At 42.2% G+C, this 20,539-nt stretch overlaps 1 protein-coding gene across 2 annotated transcripts; it reads left to right on the forward strand.

The window, feature by feature from the left end:
- The first annotated feature begins 1,172 nt into the window (after window positions 1-1,172).
- On the forward strand, window positions 1,173-20,246 carry ypel1 (yippee-like 1). Of its 2 annotated transcripts, none has more exons than XM_036526949.1 (5): window positions 1,173-1,868; window positions 7,242-7,526; window positions 16,228-16,271; window positions 17,256-17,364; window positions 19,148-20,246. In XM_036526949.1, exons 2-5 carry the CDS (start codon window positions 7,410-7,412, stop codon window positions 19,235-19,237), a joined length of 360 nt encoding a protein of 119 aa, XP_036382842.1. In that variant the 5' UTR covers window positions 1,173-1,868; window positions 7,242-7,409; the 3' UTR covers window positions 19,238-20,246. The 2 variants fall into 2 exon arrangements, with proteins under 2 accessions (XP_036382842.1, XP_036382843.1); XM_036526950.1 differs by lacking the exon at window positions 1,173-1,868 and adding an exon at window positions 3,358-3,557.
- The last annotated feature ends 293 nt before the right edge of the window (window positions 20,247-20,539 follow it).

A 20,539-nucleotide genomic window follows, 5' to 3' on the forward strand; every position in this document is an offset into this window, starting at 1 on the left:
TAGATAGATAGATAGATAGATAGATATATAAAAATGGGTCATGAAGCGAGTCGTATGAGGTTAATGGCTGTCTGTGAGTGCTACTGAGATCTTCCCATAGAGAGCGGTAAACGCCAGGAAATCGCCACGGCACAAAGACTAACAAATCGAGCTAATGCTTTCTGTCAATCGTTTTATCACAGCCTATTTTTATGCTAAATCGGATTATGATATCCAAGGACAATGGCCAGCAAGAGAAAGCGCCTAAATCAGACTTCTTGTTACGCAAAAAGGAGCTATATATTTTTTAATATTCAACTGATATATCAACAAATCAAAATGAAGCCACCTCAATAAGATCGCAGTTTAAAGCCTACGTTAACCTTGTCAGTGGTATTTAAAGAGGGAAATTATATTTTTGTACGACAACGATTTTATAACCTAATGTCGTCCATTTGCACTACATCACCATTGTTCTACCAGTTTAGTGAATAGCTTTTACACTGCATTATTACTGAAGCCTGTCTATAACACATTTCTCCTGTTCCATATTTTGTGAATGGCTCAAATTGTACCCATGCCCCCTGCCATGCATTATTGCTTTAAGCCAGCTGCGACTGTGTTAGTTGACATGATATAAGAAACCGTTAAATGGGGATACTACTACAAACAATATAATCGAGCGAACAAAACACAGCTGGAGACGTTAAACATCTATTACTATCCATAAATAAATCAACACTTCAACTATTCTACCTGTCTTGAACCATTATATACAAGTATTCATTGTAGCTAAGCGATGCCGTGAAGGTCATTTTATTTATAGACAATTAGCTTCGGAGAATGGCCAAAACTTAATTGTTTCGGGAAAACCGCGGATGCGCGCCTGTTGTTTACTTCAACCACGTGCCTACGTAATGCGCGTTCATATGCGCTCTGACGGGAGAATTGGCACGTGTGTCTGTCGAGAGCGCGCCTCACCAAAAACAAGCTTAGGCGCGTTCTAGCTTTGTCTAGTCCATAAACCTGCAGCTATTGGCTGTCGGTGACAACCGGAGCTGAGTTTACTAGCAATGTATTGGTTGCTGCTGGATTTTTCGTATTTTTATTGGCCGCAGCTGCAGCGGTAGGGCAGGCCTTCAGGGTCTGTCTGTTTCGTTGAAACAAGTTCGAATGACACGGTTTTTCAGCCAGTAACAAAACAAAAGACTCGACTCGGCTCGGCAGTTGTAGCATAGTTCAGAGAAGGTTTGGAGAAGCTGACAATTAATGCTTTAATACACGACCAGGAGAGTTGCCTAAAATCCAAACCACCACTTATGCGGTGGACCACACTGCTAATCAAAGAAAATAAATAGGAAAAGAAAACTACATTTTATTTCATGAAATATTTTTGGAAAAATCAGAACGGAGGGGATTTACGTGGGAACGAACACAGACGCTCATATCAGACTTTGCGTTGAACATTTTGTGGCTTTCAGACGTTCTTTTAGGAGTGTAGGTTATATGCAACTCCATACATTTTGGAGAGGAGGTTGGTGTTGTCGTAAAAGCACGCAACAATCTGTCGTGTCGCTGAGGACGACTGATAAATGGAAAAATACAAAAGCTAGCTAGTTTGCTTGGAATACTTGATGTTGGAATTGTGCACTTTGCACAGCTGAGGAACAGATCAAGGCTTTAAGTGATCTCAGTCACTGAATTGCAGTCGGTGGTTGAACAGGAGAAATATGAAATGCAATAAAAGACATTGAAAGAAACCTCGCTATCACTGGGACCGTGGCACCTCATGCGTGGACCACAACATACTACTTGTGAATGAGAAAGAAAGCTGTTGTGGAGAAATTATTTTCTCCACCTCCGTCCGTAAAGGAGAGAATTATTTTTGCGTGAGTATCAACATGCAACGTGCATGTGGCTGCGGGGGGATGGGGGTGGTGGGGGGGTGAGCTGGTTGAACGATTATAGCTACCTAGTCATTGAATGGACCAGTGTTCAATATCAGCCGTGTTGATTGTTGTAAAAATGATAATGATAATCGTTCAAACCTGTTTTTCAAGATGACGTGGAAGCCTTGTGTGCTTATAGTTGTAAAAAGGTCACATTGACTGGTTCGATGGATGCACGTCTTCCCCCAAGCTTGGAAACTGAATGACAAAGTACAATATAAATGATGTGTTTTACATTTAATATAATTTCAGCCATACTGGGTTCCTTATACAAGAGAAACGAGACGCAATAATCAGAGTCGTCCAGAAATGTTGCTGGCTAACAACTGGGTCATAAAAGCGAGGAGACGCAGAATGCAAACACATGACATCATCAGTACATTGGTTCGACGCAAAGTTCTTTTTTTAGACTGTTTCTTTTAGCAAATTAATGCACCCTTATGCACAGTTATAAAAGACTTAAATTATTAGTTGCGTGGTAATAAAATCACGTTTCGTTGTATTGTCAATGATGGTCATTGGGTCTTATATAATAATTTCATGAATGAGAGTGGATTCATCGATGCAGAGGCAATAAAAACAAATGTCGAATGAGGAAAGCGTGTGCAATGCCTTGTCAGTTTCAGTTGACGGCATTGTTCAATAGCTGGACTATATTATCTAAGATGTAAATACTTTAGATGTGTTCCAGGTTTATAGCCACTGTTTGTAGACAGTCTTACGTGGGCTATTATTTATAAGATATCGCAGATGGTCACAAGTGACGCATAGCTTTGCAAACGGTAGAAGCAGTAGGTTCGTAGGTGTAATGGACCTCTTAGCGTTGTTTGCGTTTCACATATGATTATGTTCCCTTTACTATTCTTTAAAATGCAAGCCATAAATAGGCCATAAATAACAAAAATAATTCACCATCAGATAACGTTATAATATAGTCTAACATATTGCTTGGGATGAGAAAATTTAGATTTTGATTTAGAGCGCCCTTATTTAGTGACTTATAGCTGTGGCATCAGCATGAAAGATAGACTTTGAAATAATCCAATATGTTAAAATTTGTAAAAGCGTACACACTGGTTGTTTCCTGCATTAAAAATACTGAAAAGGGGATGCACTCGAAGATTATTTTGTTTACCCTGACTCTGAGCATGTCACGCATGTGTTTGAGCGTATTTCTGATATGTTATCTATCAAATTAACTGACATTTTTTCTTTCATTAAAAGCGTTTGGTCGAATGTTGGAATCTCGTCATGCTTTCGAGCTGTATTTATTTACACATCCGGGAGCGTTTTCGCCATAGCCGTCATCCTACCGTGTCTGCTCAAGTAGTGGAGGCCGCATCTGTCAATCATGTGTTAGCGCGTCCTCCAAATGACGTATTCATCGCAAAGCTACCAGGCTAGTCTATCACGAACACAAAGGCAACAACAAAGACGAAAGACATGTACATGGGAGCCCACACACAAGCCTCACGTATCGCATCAATTCACTCCGATTAGGACAATATCGAAATATTGCAGGCAATAAAACAACGATTGCCAGTCCTTCCTGATTTTTTTTCCATCTTAAGCACAACAAAATACATTCTATGTCAAAACGCTGGATTCGGGGGAGAGCTGATTCAGGTGGTAAGTGTTGTGTCAAATGAATGCATGACAGAAGTTGTTTAGTGTTGATTTCACGATAGGAAAAGTTGAGGTGACCACCAGCTCTAGGTAGTGGCTTTGACAGCTTTAGAGAAATCCACAAGAAATTAGCGGACTGAAACGATAGAAAAGCCTGGAGAAACGACAGACCATTTGTCTGGAAAATGACGCGTTTAAAGGCTTCCTAGTGAGCTGCAAACGTATCCAGGTGATAAAGGAACTAAATAATTAACAGTCTTCTTGCAGAGTTAAATAGTTTTCATATAAGGAGTACGTGGAAGCTTGTTTCAAATGTATTTGTGCTGTACTGTGTCACTTAATCCGAGCTCACACAGAGAATCTTCGTTGTTGTGGCGTTGCTGGTCCATAGGAGTTGATATGTACCCCGGAACACTGAGCAAATGCGTAGAATATGGCTATTTTGTCGCTGAAGTGTATTTTCTTTGCGACTAAATACCGTTCAGAGACTGACAAAAGCGTAAATAGTAAGATATTCAAAATTTTAAGCCTGCTATTTAATGCGAGATAAGGAGTAGAGCCAGCCTCCTTCCTGTTCCAGGTAAAACGGAGCACGTCGAGAAGTGGCTCTTCTTTCTTTGTGTTGTATCCATTGTTCTTTCACATGTGCGCGAACCCCTCTGAAGTGTCTCACCTTAGCCCCACAGTGTAGACTTTGGTCACACAGAGCAAAAAAATCATAACAATTCCTCTAAGGATTTGTGTTCTTAAATAATAGCAAATGAAAAGTCTTTTCTCTGATGGGAACTGAGGAAACTTGAATAGACTCCAGTGTTTCCTTCTGTCATATCTTTCATGCATGCAAAAGTAGTTAGAAACAACAGCTTTTAATGCTCCAGTTATCGTGCTTGTAAAATATACCCTCTCAAGGAAACTCCAGTGCTTTCTGTAAAGTTGTTGACAATGAAAGATGCACTCATCCGTGGAATGGTTTCCAAAGTTATAAGGTGAACTTCACTGCCTTGTCTTGGCGATTCAGCCTGTGTTTAGTTTGGTGTTCTCCTATCTGAGACCAGCGCATCAGGAGGTGTAATCACTGGCATTACTCTCTGCCTTAGCCATAATCCTCTCTTTGCACTAGCTTCTGTTGCTCAAGATTAGCCCCATTCAAAACTGTTTGCCTGTTTCCTTTGATGATTTCAGGTTGAGCCACTTCTGATGGTGCACATGCACATTTGGTGAAATAAGCTTAGTTCACAAAATTGTGACTGATACCTACTTTTAGCCTGAAACGGGCAACCCCAAACAACATAAAGCAAAGCTGAAAGTAATCAGAGCCAAACATGCTGCTAGTCCCAAGGAAAATAGGGCTGATACAATAATGGAATTGACATAATGACATAAATCTATCAATTTTTCAGATTTTTTAATGAAGGAGCCAACCCTATCAAGTTCATTTATGAATAACATGTTTTTAGTACAAAGACTGCTCAGTGCTCCAAATTCATAATGGTCAAACCTTGCTGTGTTTTGAGGTTCTCTGTTTAGTTTCTCACTAAAAATGACTTCCTTCTCTTATAATAAGTAATCAACATTGTTAACAGTAACATTATACACAACTTTAGTTCAACATTATATTGTATCATCTCTGTGTTTGTTAAATAGTTTTCACTTCAGTCTCGATCTCGAGAAGAGGAACTGCACCACTGTTATCGCTCAAGCAAAAGTTCAGTGCAACGTGTGAACCTGCATTTGCCATTTGTACCTCTGCAGCTTTCATTCTTGTATCAGATCTTGCTCAGTGTGGACCGCGTGTGAAAATGCTTTGGGGGGGTTTCTTCAATCTCAGGGTCGCTACGTTGGCAGATAGCTGAGCACATCACACGCTGCCGGGTTTCAAGTGGATATCTAGGCAAATGCAGGCCTTCAGGGTAAACAGCCGAGTCTAGCACATTTGGCTCCCAGTTCTAAGCCTGCATCCTACTGTCTCTCTCTCTCTCTCTCTTTCGTGTTGCAGTGGAATTCAGGGAAGTGTTCTATTGTGTTGAAGGCTGCCTGTGTAATGCATTTACAAGGCGACGGCGGCAAAAGCGAAACAAACGATGGGTGCGATAAACAGGCTTCCTGTCGAGGCCGCGTTAATGGCGAGCCCTGATTGGCCGGCTGCTGCGGAGCAGACGCCGCTCTCAGGCTGCGAGCACTTTCACCTCCCCCTGGCGCAGGGGGGCCCAGAGCTGCTTGCCGAGCTGCGTCATGGCCCCCTGGCTTCCTCTTCTTTTGCGGAAGCTCCTTTTTTGTTTTTGTTTGCAGTGTGCAGCTTGTGTGGGTTAACCTGCGCACATGCTTTCCTGTTTTGTTCTTGCAACACAGTCTGCGCTCTGAGATGAGACGGCCCTAGCAGTGGTTTATAATGTTTTTTTTTTCCTTTTTGTTGTCTAATGCTTTACTAAGGATCTGTCTGTGTGTGGGGGATGGTCTGGTTTAAGAATCCATGGGTACAAAGGAGAGATGATAGATGTATGCTGGTGGAGGAAAAAGAAAAACAGTTTTTTTTTCCCTCCACCAGCATGCACTAAGGTTTTTGATGAAAGCCCAGTGTGTACCTTCTTGTTCAGTGGCATTATGTCTGAGGCCTAGAGAGCCTGTGGAAGGACTTTAGTTACATATGGGACCCAGTATGGCCTTGTGATTACGGAATTTGTTTGTGATCAGAAGGTCACATGTCTAGACCCATTTATCAAGGTATTTTGCCTGAAGTGTTTCAGTGTAAATGTCCAGCTTTGTGCATTGGTAATGTATAAAATGAAAGTGGTTTAAGTGGCCCTTGATAGGGGTGTCCACTAAGCGAATGAATAGTAATGTAATGTAATCTGATCTTGTTTTCTGATTCACGTCAGTGTGGTTGCTCTTCATCAAAGCCCCGGTGTCACATGAAATTGCTGATAAAGAACTTTGCGTATGCCAGATTCGGGATAAAAGGGTTTTTTTTCTCCCTCTGAACGACTAAATTGAATGTGCCATAAAATCAGGCTTGACCATGAGAAATAGGTATTCATTTCACTTCAGTTACTTCTGTGGATAGCACAGTGTTGCTTTTTGCTACTTTGGGTGATTCTCTCATTGTGATTTTTTTTACAGAGAGATGGACAGTGAACTATTACATGCTAGAACTGGACCTTGTGCTCCCTTGGAGTGTTTTCTCTAGAACTCCAAAGTACAGTCCTTCATTTTTTGATGCCGACCAATGGAGGCAACTGTGTCTTCATAAGGCTGTAGTTATAACTTTAATGCTCTGAACAACTGGCTCTCCTGAACTGAGGTCCCTTCCTTGCATTCAAGGCGAGCTGGCAATGAATTGCCAGGTATATTTACTTACATTTAGCTATATTTAACCACGGTTTTCATACAGTACTTTCAACTCCATAGCAGGGTAAATCATTTTATGCTTGTGTCACAGTAGCTGTTATTTCAGACAGTTTAAACCACTGTCCATTGTTTAACTGTGAGTCAACACAGAAGTTAATTTTGAATGCATTAACACAGAATAGGATTTTTTCACAAAATCATTTTAAACCAGAAAATGCTCTTTGAGTATGATGCTGTGGCAGCAAACAAGTGTGTGCACTCATTCACACCTTTATTGGGGACTGGACATGTGCCCTTATTAATAATCTCCCCCCTTCCCTTCCCTTCTTCTCTCCTCCCCAGGTGTCTATTTCTCTTGTGGTGTCTGTGTGGAGCGTGCCACACACCCACTCCAGAACAACGACGGCTTTTGCTTGCATCTTCCAGTGTTTCTTCTGTCAGCAAGTCCAGCAGAGTTGCAACTCTTCCAGCGCCAGCCCGGAGCCCAGCGAGGAGCAGCCCGACAGTGAGATGGTGAAGATGACAAAGTCCAAGACGTTCCAGGCCTACCTGCCCAACTGTCACCGGACCTACAGCTGCATCCACTGCAGGGCCCATCTGGCCAACCACGATGAGCTCATCTCCAAGGTAAGCCCGCGCTTTTGATCTCCTCAACTCACGTCTGCTATCCCAGAAAATCCGCAAAACGCCATTATAATCCGTGGGGTGGGATGGGGTGGCGGGGGGGCGGGGGGGAGGGGGGGGTTTCCCCCACTCCTCACACTTGCATGGTTGGGTAATCCCTTACCCTTTTATAGAATTACTCCCATTTAGCCTACTGCGAACAGAGTCGCTCTCCTTTCAAAGGTCAAGGAATATGATATGCAGAAGCAGGCTCTGTAACTTATAGCCAGAGTAATATTAAGGGATTTAGCGCATTAGACAACCATGGTGATTCACTGCTGGCACTCTTCTTGTGGGTCAAGTGCTCTTTTTATGACTTCACAGCGATGACGAGCGTGTCAGTTTTATACGGTCACTTGGCGGATTAAAGTAGGAGCCAGGCTTTGCTACCTCCATGCGTTAACTAGTTGTGTGGACACAGCCGGCCTGTTAAGCCGGCCTCTTGAAGGACGGTAGACAGGGAGCGAGGGTGGGCAGCCACGGCAGGTTGTTCCTGTCCTCATTAGCGCCATCCCCGTTTTGCCTGCATCGGCCATTGTATCAAGTGAGCAGCCGCGAGGCTGGTGTTTTGTTTTTGTACGTGTTCTGCTTAGAATACCTGTCGGCAGGTTCTCTAGGCTACAGCACAGCCGGCGTGAGCTATGCAGAGTGTTATCTGCTTAACCCTGCTCCCCAGGTGGGTGGATTTATCAATGCGAGGCGCATGTCACGTTTCCAGGTGTCTCCAGTGATTACAGAGAGCTGAAAAGATCGGTCTCACCTGTCATAGTGAACTGTGCAGCTGTCAAAACCAATGAGCATTCTTTTCAGAATGATACAGCTCTCTGGCCAGTTAAATGGTTCACACGGTCACAGACATGTTTTGGGGACAGGGAAGATGAACTGCTTATTCAAGCAATTTTTTTTCTCCCTCAGATTGTAAAATAACTTTGTGGATTTGAATGGTAGACTGGCTGTGGATATTGCTGAGATATTAGCTTAGCTATGTTTTTTTAAACCCCAGACAATGTGATTGACAAGTTCAGGAGAGCCGTGGGAGCTATTGGAGAAACACATAGCCTGCAGATGAATAGATTTGTCGTTTGTGGGAGCCTGTGGGTGAATGAATTTCTCAAGACTCTGCTGTTATTTCAGATCATATGTGAAAATGTAGGTTCCCTCTGGCATGCACAGCATCTCCTTTTGCTCCGTGTGGAAAAGAGTGACACTGGTTCAGTTAATCTGCAAAACAGCTGATGAAAAACAAGCTGGTGGACAAACCAGTGCGGAACACCCAAGGGCCATCATTCCTTTTTGATCTCACTGTACCGTAGAACGAACTTGATAGCAATCATGTGCATGAATGCGGGCTTGCATATGATTGTGATATGAGAAGAAGAAATGTATGCATTAGAATTATGATGTTCTTTCTCTGTCTAAGCTGAAGGCATAAATCATACCTGAATTGTCATTTCTCTCTAGGATTGTCTTACTTTGTAGAAATACTAGCATGTGCAGGAGCACAGAGTTCTCTAAGGTTACATTGAGTTGATGGAGGCAAAGGAATGCTGGAGAACTGGTATAGTCATTACCTTTAGTTATAACCATGAAGTGTTAAGTATTTTAAGCCTGTTATTAGTCTCCTGTTTTGAAATGGGTTCTGTCTTGAATTGCCAGAAGAGCTATGCAGCCTTTTGCTATGCAAAACACATTGGTTTTATACTATAAGATTACTGAACAGCTGTTGGGTCAAAGAAATACTGTGGCTAGAACTATGTTTCACTTATGGCAGCTAAGTATTTGCTGAAATCTACAGAAAACATATCTGGCATGAACACAAAAGAAATTACTGGACTACTGAACATTTTTGGTGTTATTTTTAGGTTTTCAAAACCTGATGGTTAGGCATAAAATATGTCCACAGCCCTGCATTCCCCAAACTCAAGCATGCTTGACTACTGGCAGTAGTTTTCAGAACACCTTTTTAGTTAAGTGTGGGACGCCGTGGGTGATTGGATGTACTGGTGACGCTTGGTACATCTGGTGTACTACCTTTATTCTCGACCCTATTCACATATCGAGTGGTGTCTGCTTGCACAGTCAGTCCATCTAAAACGCTGTTTCACCTTAATGAGGTTGTGGGCTGATGGCGGTAGGCCTGAGTGCAAGGGGACATAGCTCTGTCAGCCTCTCCAAAGGGTGTTTTCACACTGCAGCCAGGGAGGCTGGGCGCCAGGGGAGATATTGCCATTGTAGCAGGAGCCCACAAGGTAACAACCTTCACCACCATCTGCTGCTATTTATAGCACTGCCCAGGAAGCTAGCCTACACCTTCTGAGAACCTCTGCCACAACTATACAGCACTTTGCGAGGCATAGCATTAACTGTAAGCTGATTATGCGGCTGGGAAGATGATACCGTAAGTCCGCTGTTTTCCATTGAGTGCTGCCAAGTGTCTGCATCGATTTAGTGTGATTCGAATAAGATCAAAATCGAAAATGCAAAGTGACTTTATGGCAGGTTTCACATGGTTGTCTGTGTCTGCCTTTTGGTAGTCTTTTGCTTCCCCTTAGAAGATTGTGTGATAGTAACAGTGTGGTCTGCAAGATGTGACATTCATGGATTATTTTGGGATTTTGGAGATGGTGGAACTCCTCCTCAGCTGATTCAGTGTTACAGTGCTTTGATATAATCATTGTATGAAATTTATTACTTCTTCAGTCAGACTCTATAATGCTTATAATTAGCAATTAGGGTAGCTCTTCAAATATAAGTTTACACATCCCACCAGATATTTAAAAAGTCTTAAATTAGGACTATTTGTTCAAGGTAAACCCCCAAAAAAGCTAAAAGCTTATTTCATTAACAACACTGGTACGTCTTCCCAAGATGACAGAGTATCATGCTTGTGGAAGATACTGGAATAACTAATGGAGGGTTTGTAATGAATATTTATAAGCTCATGTTAATTAGTGTTACAGATGTCCAGCACTCAAAAGTAAAACTTGGACAATTTAATATTTTAGATGATGAATGGGGTTTTATATCACAATGGTAAATTGACTATCTAATGGAAAACTGGTTAATAAAATGAAAAGGATAGTTTAGAGAGAATATTTCGAACAGTACTGAATTGATTTTAACATTTTTAATAGTAAAAGTAAAGTAGTTGTAATTACTTTGGATGTGGTAGTTTAATGTTGGAATATATCATATTTTAGAAATGCTCCAGAATAAATATGCTGACATTAAATTGGCATGCAGTGATTGCAGAATTATCTTTCTTTTCTTTAAGCAAAATGGTCTTACCTCTGGAAGAATATCCTTCTCTGTCCCTTCATCTTATCATATGTGACTGTTGAATCAAAGACTATTATTCTGAGGAGCTACCCTGGAGGTCTAATTCCCAGGTGCCTTATTGAAGAAGATATATTGTGATTACATTCGTCTTTCTTCATAAACGATCAAAAATTGTGATTTTGTGTTTCTAACCGTGGTTTGCCCTCCGCTTTGTGTACAGCCAATGTAAAGTGCTGAAACCACTTCCTCGTTGTTTGCCCTGTCAGCATCTGAGCATGTACAGTTCCCATGTGCAAAAAAGAAACGAAAGTCTGTGCAAGGACTGTTGCACTGATGTAACAGAGGTCTTGTTGTGAGTGTGAGATATTGAGAGTGTCATTTCCAGAACATAGTTCTGTGTGCTCTAACACACACTCTCATAGTTGTAGCACAATGCTGACAACAACTTGTTTTAGTTGTCTGGGAAATTGGCCTATTTGTTTGGAGTGGTCTTCCTAGCCTTTCGTCCAGCCAGAACTAGACCCACCTCTCTCAGGCATTAGTGCATAGTTATAAATTGGTCATTTAGACTCAGTTTCCATATGTACAGTTGGATGCAGGTGTGGTTATGACTTATTTAAATCTGGAATTATGCAGATAAGTGGTGCAGTCAGAAGTCAGGAGATGGCAGCTTAGTTTGTCACTGTGATTGGCACCATTGTATAGCAGTCTTTTGCCTCAAGACTCAAACCTCAGTGGATAAGATAAGATAAGATAACACTTTATTGATCCCCAAGCAAGGAAATTTGGGATGAGCAGAGTTATGTATGAGAATCACTTTTCTGTTCTTGTTAGCATGTTATGGCCGTGATAAGTTGATTTCTTTTATTTTAATGAATGGTGGAGCTGCAGCTTGTCATGTGTCTCACCAGGGTAGAAAAATGCATTTCATAGAAAATCCCTTTTTTTCTCCCTGTCTAAACCAAACAGGCTTTGCTCAACAGTCCCCTCGGCACAGCAATGGCAGCCTGGCGGCAACCCGCCAAGCATAGAAGGGGGCTTAGGGCTTAAGTCCTGCTGATCCCTCCCCTCTTAAGGCCACACTCACCACGTCACCACCTTTTTCCTGTGGAATCCCACAGAATGCAGAGGGATCTTTCCCTTACATAACAAACACATCCACTGCTTTTCACAATGAAATATTTTCATTACTGACTCAGCTTGAAGCAAAGGCAGCCTTCAGAGTTAGGCTGATTTTGTGCAGTCACTTCTGCTAGTAACCTTCTGGCATTTTAGCAAAAGTGTAGATGCTGGAAGGAAAATGGCATGGTTAGCACATTAGCATTGCGGAGTAATGTAAAGTAATGTGTGAAATAATGAGTCCGATACCTAAGTCAGGTGTCACAACTTGCACATTGAACTGTCAAAGCTGTCCAGGAATTGGGGCAGAAGAAAAAGAGGCTTAGCAACTCAGCAGTGGCCAAGTCAGTGCATGTTTCACATTGCAGCCTCTATGAGGAGCAGTGCATCTTGGGAAACGATGTCAGAAAAATTATGCCACTTCACAAAACTAGACCGATGGCAGCGTAACAGAGGATCAAAGTTAGGGGTAGTAAAGGTCACGCAGAACTGAACATGCTTATGGCCCTGGTCTCGTGACGAGAAGCATTGGGAGTGAATTTTGCCCCAGGGGGGTTTTTGTAATGTGTCTGTTTGGTAATCCGACTTCATTGTGGGCCTGAATTGTCGACTACAGAGGTAATAAGATTGGGAACTGTATTGTTTTCCTGCGAGGTTGTACAAGCCTCCTGCAAGGACTCATTAAAAAGAGTTCAAAATGGATGAAGGGTATAAAAAAAATTGCTCAAGATGAAATCTTGTTCCCTAAAATTTAGTAATTGTCTGACCCATTTATGCTGAAGCTGTAAGATGATCTTTTTTTTACCATGCTCAAAGAGAGTTGTGAACTCCTCAGTGGGAGACTGTGGAGAGACGTGACTGTTTTTCCTATGTTAAACAATGGTCCTTCAATAAATGCTGGAGTACCTCTAAAAGCTGTGTTAAGTATGGTGACAGAAGCACAATTTTTGACATTGATTAAAATGGTGAGGTGACTGTGTTTGTACATTACCCAGGATTAGAAAAACCTCGGAAGAGAGACCGAGCACATGCTCTAGGACCAGAGCCGTACTGATAAAACTCGCTGCCCTCTTATGTCCAATTGCATCTGTTGTGCGCTTTGCCAGCTCTTAATTAAGCAAAGTGAAGATGCAGTTTGACAGCTTTGGTGAGATTAATAAGAAGTTTGAAAGTGAAAAAAGCAGATAGTTTGAGCATTTCTTTAACAGCTTTCAAAAGAGATGTCTTTCTGCAGACATTTTCAGCAGTGAATGTGTGATGTGGAAAGTCCAGGGGGAAACTGTTTTTGACACAGTTCCTGTCATTTATAGTTTGTAAAGGGATCTTCATATGTATTTACACTTTTAATTTAATAATCATGTCTTTGGAAGTGACATTATCAAAGCTATCCGTGACAAGCTGTGGAACTAAGAAAATGGCATTAGTGGCATTATCTGCGGTGTTGTCTGGCTTGTCCAGCTTGAAAACATTCTGGTGGCATTGTTCTGATCCACTCCTTTCCTTTTAGGGACACAAACAGTTGGACTTGTGTCCTATGGCTCCCAGAGCTAACCTGTGGGTTAGCAGACACATATGGAAGTGCTTCCCATTTCTTGCAAGTCCACGTTCTTCTCAGACCTTCAGACCAAATAAGGAAAAGAACTAATCTGCCACTCTGAAGAATGCCCCCTTTTTTCCCACAGGGTGTGGACTGAAGGGATAACCTTGCTTTTGACAACGATATGTTTTTTCGGGCAACGTTAAAATGTGAACAGGGATGGACAAATAGCTGGAGCATTGTCAACTGTCAAGCCTATGCTAGATGTGACAAATTGGTGAGGGGAATTTTAGGATGGATTGACAGCAATGTGCAGACCACATGTCTTGTTCCCAGTGGTGAGCTTCATAGTCACCCTGAGCTGGGACGTTACAGTGACACCCACACAATGCTCTGCCAGGGCTCCCTCTACACCCAGACCGCCCCCCCCCCAACCCCCCATCAGATTGGACACACGTGCCAGCGTGACTGCGAGACTGACCCACTTTTTGCCTCTCTGACTGAAGGTCACCGTCCCAAGCACCCGCTGCTCTGCCCAACTCTGTCTCCTCAAAGACCGCTGCCCCTCTGGCGTCAGTTGATGCGTAACGTTCTCAGAACATTGCCGTAATGTTTTCAGAATGGCAGGGTTTTTTTTAGCCACTGTCACCCCTCAGGCTCTGTTGAAGAGCAGTTATGGCCACAGAGCAGCTGGTGGCTGCATTAGCCTGCCTCAAAGCTAATTTGCAATGGAAAAGAAAAGCCGATTCGATCCTTGTCCGGCTATGTCACTGCCACCAAGGATGACAGGCATCTAACACACACACACACACACACATACACACACACACACACACATCTTTGCACACAGACACACACATAGAAGAATTAAAAACCAGTCAGATTCATAAAGTAACAGATCAGTAGTCTAGTATGTTGAGAGTACACACACGTGTAGTACAGAAAATAGTGAAGGATGTCTGCTGCAGTTCCTGAAACTGCAGTCTGATGTTAACTGCCACAGCAGAAAAACAGCATTTCTTACAGCAGGTAGAATATATGGAGCGTTTGTCTGGAGATTACACACAAGTTGGTTCCAGCCACCTGTGTTCCCATGACGTGTGTAGAATATATTGAAAACAGACATCTCATTGAGTGCATTATTTCTTTCTTTTCTGTTGCTCACTGCCTTCATAAACCACATACAATCTCTCTGCTTGCATAGAAAAATTCAAGATTCTTTTCAAAATTCAGTTTAGTTTAATTCATTTAGTTTTAGAAATTCATGATTTGTGTGAGAATGAAAAACATGAAGGGCATTTGAAAGCTATGCAAGAAAAAAATAATATAACATATATTTGAAATCTTAACAGAACTTTTCTTATGGTCAGATAGTGGCTTCGTACCTACTAGGCCACGGACATTTTAGGAGGATGGCACCCCAAGTGCAGGAAGAAAATGCTCTGGCTTTTATCTGTGTGATGAGAGTGGATCTGACAGCAGATTAGCTAGGTGCCTCCTTTCACTTAGCTCATGACAAGTTGGCTGGAGGATTCCGCCGTAAAGATAGCGCTAATGCTAATTCTTTGGGCGGGCTGGAGCATGAGGCTAATGTGATGAGTTGGCTTTAAAAAGCAGCAGGCCAAGCCCAGTGTCCGGGCACTGTGTCTGTCTGTCTGTCTGTCCGTCAGTCAGCCATGGGAAACCCTCAGAACAGAGAGCCTTAATGGAGTCTAGCTTTCTTGTATTACTGTATTTCCTTCAGAAGGCAACCAGCCTTACTTGGTCCCTTACTGGAAAAAACAACACATGCTAATAAATTATTGTGCATGTCCGGCTTGCCACCTTCCTGTTACTCCCAGATATGCTGAAGCTGACGCTCTCTACCCAATCAAATGAAGCTGTACATGAGAGGCCAGAAGAGCAGCAGTGCTTTGTGCTGTGGTTGGAAAGAAATGTGTGGCTGGTATTGGGGTGTCTGTCGCAGGCTTGTGGAGAGCACAAGACAAAAGGGAGAGTCGATATGATGGAAAAACATGTATGACTAAGGCCTTTAATGCTTGGAGTCAGAGGAATCATTACCTTTTGTATTTCCCTGTGCATGGCCAAACACATTTCTCAACTCTACGTGTTGTAACACTTAGCAGTAATTGCTATGGAAAATATTTGTCCCTTCATCGGATTGATAAAAGTCTTTTTTTTTCTTTTTACCCTCCCTCCCCCTAGCTCTGAATTTGAGACGCTAAGCAGTGGAGACACAGAGAGCCCTTTCTGGACTGTCCCTCTGGGTTGCATTACTAAAGGGACCCTTTTTTTCCACGTTTATTTGGGGAAAAGACTGCGCTCGCCTAGCCAATCTAATCTGCAGCCAGAGTTACAAAAACATGCACACAAAGAGCGCTTCATACTTAAACACACACATTTATGTAATGCGCATGTTGGCACGTGGCCAAAGCCTAGCAGTCAAAACTGAGTTCAGCCAGGAGAGGCATTCCACTGGGTCCTAGTGCACCCCCTCCTCTGTATAACCCATTTAATATCCCATGGTAGCAGTGACTGTATGGGAAGCCTGGCACAGTAGGAGAGGGAGGTTGTGTGGACTTTTTTTTTGCCATACAGAAGGCGGCCCCCAGGCACGCGGCGCACTGCTTTAGTGTGCTCCTGTAAATGTTTCATCAAGCTGCTTTGCAGGTTTGTCCTGATATTGCTGCACCGCCATTTGACTTGCATATTCTCTCTCTCCTCTTTCAGTCATTCCAAGGCAGTCAAGGCCGAGCCTACCTCTTTAACTCTGTGTAAGTATATGCTCCTGCTCTTTGTAATTAAAAGCAGATGGAAAAAGTCCATGCTGTATTTCTTAGCTTCACCTTTTTTTGTTTCTGTTAACAGTCTCATTTGTTTGCAGTAGTTGTACCAACACTACATTATACTTTTCTTGGACTTTCAGAAGTGGATCAAAACCAGTCTTTAGTCTGGATGCACAGATTATGAACATCCATTATGTTCACTGAGTGCTATTTTCTTTAGCCTAATAGCTTTTTACATCATGTGTAAATAATCTTGGTAGGTAGGAGTTTTCGTTTCAGCATGACAGATTTTCACAAGGTCTAAAGAGAACCAGAATACAAAAGCAATGCAGTACACACGAAGGCCAGTTTTACACTCTCCTAAACACTCGCACACTTTTGTATTACCAAGGCCTTGGAAACGTCAAATGTATTTGACCTGCCAGGCAGTTCCAACTGGAGTCATTGAGTTCATTTGTCAAACGCTCCAACAGCCATTTCCAATGTGTGATAGAGAGGTAGAAGGTGCCAGTTCTCCTGAAAGGTGTAAGCAGTTTGAAAGTGCAGATTTAAACTCAAGTCCTCTGAGGAATTTTGTCCTTGGCACAACCAGGATGTTGTAAAATTTACTGTCTCTCACACATTAATTCATGCTCAAATGATTTTGCCATTATGCGAAGAGCAAAGTTTTACATTTCCATACGTAAATATTTCATATTGAGAAAGGTTGGAAAATCTGTATACCTGTACATTTAGCAGTCAGACATTTCTGCCATTGAGATTTTTTGTTATAAGTGGCTTGATTGTTAAGGAAAACAAACATTGTTGTTACCCTCACTGAAAAGTAAGAATTACCAACTAAAATAGTAATATATGCCACAGTGTAGTTACTGATAATTGTGTAATCAGCATAAATGTGTGCCTGTAAAACTTTGCCTCTATTTGGGAAACCCTCTCTGACTGTTGCTCTCCCTCTCTCACCTTCACCCGCAGTGTGAACGTGGGCTGTGGGCCGGCAGAGGAGCGGGTCCTTCTCACAGGTTTACATGCCGTTGCGGACATCTACTGTGAAAACTGCAAAACCACTCTAGGCTGGAAATACGTAAGTCTCCTGTTACTCCATGCCTTTTGACATCCCATCCCACATCCTTCCTCTCAGCAGGTTGCATATGATGGCCTTTTTCCAATGTCAGGTGTAGGCAGTCCTTTGTTCTCAAATGTCTGAATAACAAATCATTGCTACAATCCCATTCAAAAGCAATTTTTCATACACAAATTTCGATGTAACAAAACATGGTATGAACAAGAGGTCTGATCATATTTTTCAGCATATTTCTGGACACAGTGAAATGTGTAAGAATTTTAATGAAATTGGACTCAAATTCTGTCCCGACTATCGATCACGCACTGTTCTTAATGAAACGTTACACAAGGGTTTCCCTTGCTGTTCCCAGGAACCGTTTTGATCCTCAAGTTCAAGGGTCAAACTTCAAGATTACTGAGGGTCCTAAAAGATTTAGGAGCTTGTTATTATTGGCATATTTACAGTTCTCATGCAACTAATGTCTGTAATGCATTCTTGCAACTTTGTTGCACAGATATAGGTTGTCCACCACTTCAGTAATGTTAAACATACTGGTGCTCTATTTACATACTGGTGCACTAGGGGATGGGTGTGCACATGGTGCAGCTCAAAAGTGCATATAACCTGTTACAGAAACTCCACCACATTGTCATGTGAACTCACACAAAGTCATCAAAGTAGAGTCAGGGTAGCAAGACGCTTGAGTTGCGACGCTTAGAGGCCACCAGCGCCAGTCTTTGCTCATTGGCTCCACCAGCACACTAGGTTTTGCTGTGCTGGGGGACATCCCACTGGATCCCTCCAAAGGGTGATTATGAATTCTTTTGGCAGTTCTTCTGCCCTAATGGCACTGTTCACGTTTCTGTAATGCTCATTTTGAGATAATGCATTCTGACTGCTTGTCCCGTGGTACTGGTTTGTTCAAGGGGGTCGCATAGCAAGAATTAGCAGCACTGGCATATGAGGGGGTGATGGTAACAAAAATTCCTGCCAGAGGTCTTATGCCACCACTAGAATTTTTAGTAGTAAACTTGTGGGGAATTGCATGCGCACCCATTAGTATGGGGGTGCATGCAATCTTATAGTATATATCTTATAGTTGGAGCCAGGCTAACAAGCTATAGCAAGAGATTTTTCTTGTATCGCTGTTAACTAATTAGCTAGTTCTGTCTCATATTTTGGACCACTGGTACACTTGGATCTGCTACAATAAGATTAACCAGTGGCAGTGGGTGCATGCCATTCTGCAGTTTTGCAATATATCCCTACTTTCTTAGAGGGTTCTATTGTTACTTCACAGCAGCTTTATAAAAAATAAATTCCAACAAGTTCATAATATAAAAGGAACTAAGAAGAACTATGATTATTAATTATGATGACCCCAGGTTAGAATAGGTATGGTTAGCTACTGCATCTCATTGGCTGAGCAGCAGGAAAAGGAAATTGGCTATGAGTGGATGTTCAGGACATGATTTGGCACATATATGGGCATAACACTTTATTGACAGGGCTTAAATGAACACAACATTCTGATGAGGCAACCAAAAAGCTTTACATTTCAAGTCTTGAGATGTGTTTGTTTTATTTAAATTTGTGTTACTTTCACCCCCCATACCAACATACATGATCTATCCACCTAAAAGACCGCACTGGATTTAATGCAAATTCAAAATGAATGAGTTGTTTTTCCCTCTATGAGAGGGAAAGGTTTCTTTCCATGGAAGTACAGCACTGTGATATTATTACTGGAAAAACACCATACTGGTCCATACTGATCCCCTTTTTGTCTTCGCCCTTGCAGGAGCATGCCTTTGAGAGCAGTCAAAAGTACAAAGAAGGCAAGTTCATCATTGAACTGGCACACATGATCAAGGACAACGGATGGGAGTGACCCCTGGGAACCCTTAGCCCTTTTGTGACCTTTCGTCGCTCCGTCTGGGACTTCACGGAGCATCCCCGGGGTGTTGGGGGGAGGACGTCTCCCTTGGCTCATTGCAAAACTCACAACGAAAGATTAAAAAAAAAAAACAAAACAAACTTATAACAAAAGAAGCGATCCTGACAACACCGAGAGACGCTCGTTACTTCATCAATGTTAATGTCTTCTTTTGGCTCTGGCAGGCCCCATTACTTTGACCCCTCCCTGCTGCAGGTTTGGTGTACTCCTATTATGTGTGAACCACTATTTAAAAGGAAAAAAACAAACTATTATTCAGAAGACACCTTTTTTCTTTTTTCTTTTTAATGAGTAGGGGAAAGTGGGGGGAGGGGGGTTGTTCCATTTTCTTGTGCGAGATAATTTTACCCGATGGAAGACTGATGTTACTGGTTAGCATTTTTCTCTCGTCTGTCCCTCTTACCTGTTGCTGTGCATGCTTTTTTTGCAGTGTAATGATGGGGAGCTGGCAGGGGGGTTGGGGAGGGCTGTGTAGTGAGGTAGAGGAGCGTACTATGTAGCAGCGTCTCGTGTTTTTAAACGATGGGGAGGGGGTTGCAGTGGCGTGGTATTTTGTACTCATGAGATCCCCCCGTGTACTGTCTATTTTAATGTGTACCTGTTTTGTTTCTTTGTTTTTTTTTTTCTTCATTTTTTTTTTTTTGTTGTTGTCGATGTTCTTCTGATGACTTCACTGTGCAATCTGTGGGACACCTGGTACTACACCTTACAGCACGCAGAAGCATTGGTTTGTGAACAGCTGCCGGTGCTTCCTCAATGTACAACCGTATTGTTTTAAATGGCATTTGTGGCTGGTCCCATTTTGCAGCAGTACTAAATATAAACAAAGCGAAATGAATGCACTGGACAGTAGGGGAAACTGGCGTTAACGTAAAATGTAGCGTAAACCATGTTTGTTTTTCCCTGTCGTTGCGCATCCATCACATAGTATATACAATAACATAATAGACTTTTTATAGAGTAATCATGCATGTATATATACATAGGTATATATGCGTATATATCTATATATACATATATACATTTGCGCATTACATAAAGGCATACTTGAATGCAGTTACTTTGTTTGCACTTTGCTGAGGCCTTGAGTTCATGAGCGTTTAGAGGCAAAAGTCTGTCTTTTTGGTCTCTGTGTCTTCTATGGCCTTTTCATTGACAATTGAAAGATTGTATAAGATTCTACATAATGAAATGACATACGGGGTTGAGTGGTTGCTGGTAAAATCATCTCCCTAT

Source organism: Megalops cyprinoides, chromosome 4 (genome assembly GCF_013368585.1).
Source record: "Megalops cyprinoides isolate fMegCyp1 chromosome 4, fMegCyp1.pri, whole genome shotgun sequence".
Taxonomy (NCBI): Eukaryota; Metazoa; Chordata; class Actinopteri; order Elopiformes; family Megalopidae; genus Megalops; species Megalops cyprinoides.